General features: G+C 42.8%; 1 protein-coding gene across 1 annotated transcript in view; it reads left to right on the top strand.

The window, feature by feature from the left end:
* The first annotated feature begins 1,004 nt into the window (after positions 1–1,004).
* The window catches only part of WNT8B (Wnt family member 8B), a 4,972-nt gene continuing 1,997 nt past the window's right edge, over positions 1,005–3,979 (top strand). Inside the window, exons 1-3 of the mRNA XM_006925881.2 lie at positions 1,005–1,120; positions 2,408–2,441; positions 3,219–3,357. Of these exons, the coding sequence (XP_006925943.2) occupies positions 1,005–1,120; positions 2,408–2,441; positions 3,219–3,357 (289 nt within the window). The remainder of the gene's footprint in view (positions 1,121–2,407; positions 2,442–3,218; positions 3,358–3,979) is intronic.

The raw sequence follows: 3,979 nt of genomic DNA, 5'->3' as shown, positions 1-3,979 counted from the left end.
CATTGTTTCTTTTGATGAATCAGCTGCCAGTCATATGAATGTTCCCTTATATGTAATTATTTGTTTTTCTCTTGCTGCTTTTAATATTGTTTCTTTGTATTTAACCTTTGGCATTTTAATTATGATGTGACTTGGGGTGGGCCTCTTTGGATCTCTGATTTTTGGAATCCTCTGAGCTTCCTGGGGTATTAAGTCCATTTCCTTCACCAGGCTAGGCAAGTTTTCCATCATTATTTCTTCAAACAGCTGTTCAACATCTTGATTTTCTTCAGTTACACCGATCAGACGAATATTTGGAGCCTTAATAGTGTCCCATATCCTCCTTAAATTATTTCTATAGTCTTGCCATCTTTTTCCTTGCCATTCTGATTGAGTGTCCTGTTTGGCTTTCCTGTCCTCTAGAGAGGGCATGTGATCCTCTTCTTTATTCACTGTTTATTCCTTTGTTTATTCCATTTACTATACTTCTCATCTCAAATAATGTGGTCTTCATTTCAGACCGGTTCCCTTTTCTAATTCCCATTTCCATTTTTACGTTTTTTATCTCTTTGTTGAAGTTCACACTGAATTTATCTACACATCCCAAAAGTTCATTGAGCATCTTTATAGCAGCGTTTTGAACTCCGCATCTATTAGATTACTTAACTCCATTATATCTGGATCTCTGTTCTGTTCTCTCATATGATTTCTGCTTCTTTGTCTGCCCATTTTGACTATCTTTCTGTGTCTGTTTCTATGTACTAAGTAAAGCTCCTAAGTCTCCTGGTCTTATTAGTGTGGATTTGTGAAGTAGGTGTCCAGTGGCACAGTCCTAAGAGGGGCTCAGCTGCAGGCCAAATGTGGCCCAAGCCTCTACCCCTCAGGGGCCACCTGTTAAGATTCAGCAAGCAGTCCATAGATGCTGTGTTTATAGTTGCCTCAAAAGACCACACCAGAAATCGAGGCCAGCTGCCTCCACCAGTGTGAGTCTCAGCAAGGAGCACCTGACTCACTGAGGATACACGATGGGTGGAGCTCGAGTTGGGGGAGGTGGGATTTCAGAGAATCCTCTGGACGGAGTGACGTTTGTTATTCAGTTTGATGACGTCACAGCTATGGTGGCGCTGTGTCTGACGCACTGGTAGCAGGGAGGGCTCAACAGGGAACAATGGATACCGCCTGCACTTCTGTACCGAGTGGGTCTCGCCTCAGTCCTCACTCCGACAATGTCTCCCTTAAGTCCCTGGTGCCCCTGCACGCAGCCAAATCAGCACTGGTGCTCAGAGAGAGCAGGTCCATCGCCCTGGAAGTCCGCTCGTGGACGTGGCCCCTTTAAGAGGGGTCTGCTGCTGCCACAGCCTCCGTCTCACTCAGCCGCTCAGGACCGGGCAGCCCCGTGTCCTCGCCTCGTCCTACCTTCTGCCGTTGCAGAGTCCTTTCTTGGATTTCTCCGTAGTTGTTTGGCTTGTTCATCTAGATCCCAGGCGATTTTTCCTTGTTGCTGCTCCTTGTTTCCCTCACAACTTTGATTTGGTCACCAGAGGGATGAACAGAGCCTCTATCATCTACGCTGTCCCCCCACCCTAGGTCATTCATTTTTATTGCTGAGTAGTACTCCATGGCGTGGAGCACCATAGTTTTTTTTAACTACTCACCCTTTGAGGGACATTTAAGTAGTTTCCAATTTTGAGTTATTATAAAGTTGCTATGAGCATATGAGTACAAGTTCCTGAGTAAAAATAAGCCTTCATTTCTCTGGAATAAATGCCCAAGAGTAGAACCCTTAAGTCATCTGGCAAGTCCATTTTTAATTTTGAAAGGAAAAGGCAAACTATTTTCCAGAGTCAAATTGTTTTTGGAATTTAATTATGACTCAATTCCTAGAAAGATATTTTACTGTTTACCACTTTCTGGTTAGAGAACTATCCTTCTCAGAGTGCAGTGGAGTCAGAAGGACCTGGATTCAAATTCTGCTTCAATTACTTATTAGCTGGGTGAGCTTGAACAATATATTTAACTTTTTCAAGTCTCAGATTCCCTATTTGAAAAATAGGGATAATAATGCCCGAGATAGTAAGGATTTGACAAGGTCAACATGTAAAATATTGAGAGTAGAGCATCTGGTACACAGTAGTGAGTTAATAATAGCTCTTTCCACCCTGGCAAAATGATGGTAAAACATTACTCTCAACATGTTTGGTATTTGAAATTGTAAAAATTCAAAAGAAGCATATTAGCTCCGTTGTACATATTCTTTTTTACTAAACGAATTATCTATTGCAGATTCCTTATGCATAATTTTTCCTTGGCAAATTCATTTTCCCTTTCTTCCTATCAATTATATTTTCTGAAGTAATACTTACAACTCTTGGCAGCAGAAATGAGTTGGTGCGTCTCCGTTATGCTCTGTGGTTTTCCTCTCTTCTAGGTCAGTGAACAATTTCCTGATGACTGGTCCAAAGGTAAGAAAAAAGTTCCTTTTATTTATTTGGATTTCACTAATCTTAGCTTCTTGATGAAGTCTATACATGCCAATTTTTAAAATTATATCCATATCTTTTATTATGTTGTATATAGACAGAAAAAATGGTGGCACAGAGAGGGTTAGGGGCGTACCCCAAACCATACAGTAAACTAGTGTCAGAACCAAGACAAGAACTCAGGACTATTGATTCTGAATTTATGGCCAGAATTTCCAGAGCCAGAAAAGTCAACAGCCTTTCACAGTGTCAGGCTGCAGTCATACAGCCTTCTCAGTGCAGTGGTGGGATGCAGTTTTCCATCTTCGAAATGCTGGCATTTTACTGTATTATTTCTAACAACATTTCCAGTTCCAAAATGTTCTTTTCTAAGACAGTAATGAGATGAGAACAGTTGAAAAATCCATGAATTATGTAATCTGGGGTAATTTTGAATAATATAGTGAATAAAAGCTAGTGAGGTCTATTGTTTGATAAAGCTGAATTTCATTCCTACTTCTACCATTTGCTAGCTGTGGGACCCTGGGCAAATTGCTTTATTTCACCTCTTTGAGCCTCAGACTCCTGTTCTGTAAAGTGGTTCTTATTTCACAAGGTTATCTGTAAAGTTAAATGAGACAGCAAATTTAAAATGCTTACTGTGTTGTTATTTTGGAGGGATGGGAGAGTGAGCAGGAAGAGCAGGGCTGGCCATTTTAGGGCAAAAGTCTCCCAAGTCCAGCTGCTGAAGTCAGAATTTTGACTCCTGTATCCTTGCAGGCTTACCTGATCTACTCCAGCAGCGTGGCAGCTGGTGCCCAGAGTGGTATTGAAGAATGCAAATACCAGTTTGCCTGGGACCGCTGGAACTGCCCCGAGAGAGCCCTGCAGCTGTCCAGCCATGGCGGCCTTCGCAGTGGTAAGGAAAGCCTCGGCCACAGCTCCCTGGACCCCCTGGCCACAGGTTAGAGCCCCACTCTCCAGGGATGGCCCTTTCCCTTATTTCTCACCTGGTCTCTATTCTCAGGTCCTTTCTCTCTCTGGGATCTTCTCTGTTCCTCTTCCTTACCTATAGAGCTTTTTACTTTTTCCCCTAATACCTTCATTGCTCAATGAATGGACCTTGCCTCATCCCCAATCCTATACCATCCCTGGCTTCCTGGTTGGCTAAAGCCTTTCTCACATCAAGAGGTAGGTAGGGGCCGTAATTCTTTGTGCCTCTTAGCCCCTTCCTTTAGCAGGCTCAGCAGAGAGGTACAAGGCAAGTGAGAACTTACTTGGAGACCAGATTCCCGGAGAGAAGATAAAGAGCGGCCATGCCAGTAAATGGAAGAGCTGCCAATCAGAAGTTCTTTTTAGGACTAGCTGGCACATGCCTCTTAGTCTTCAGTGTTCCAGGAGGAAGTGGGCATGGGTTCTTTACAACCTGACCTTTAGATTCATCTCCTCCCCCATTTCTTCCCCAGGCTCTTTCCCCTCTAAATCCTTTCCAACTGTATATATCAACAAAAATCTAGTCACCTAATCATAAAATGTGTGAC

Source organism: Pteropus alecto, unplaced genomic scaffold (assembly GCF_000325575.1).
Source record: "Pteropus alecto unplaced genomic scaffold, ASM32557v1 scaffold88, whole genome shotgun sequence".
NCBI classification, from domain to species: domain Eukaryota; kingdom Metazoa; phylum Chordata; class Mammalia; order Chiroptera; family Pteropodidae; genus Pteropus; species Pteropus alecto.
Note: the sequence above shows the minus strand (reverse complement) of the source record. Positions and strands in the feature narration are given on the sequence as shown.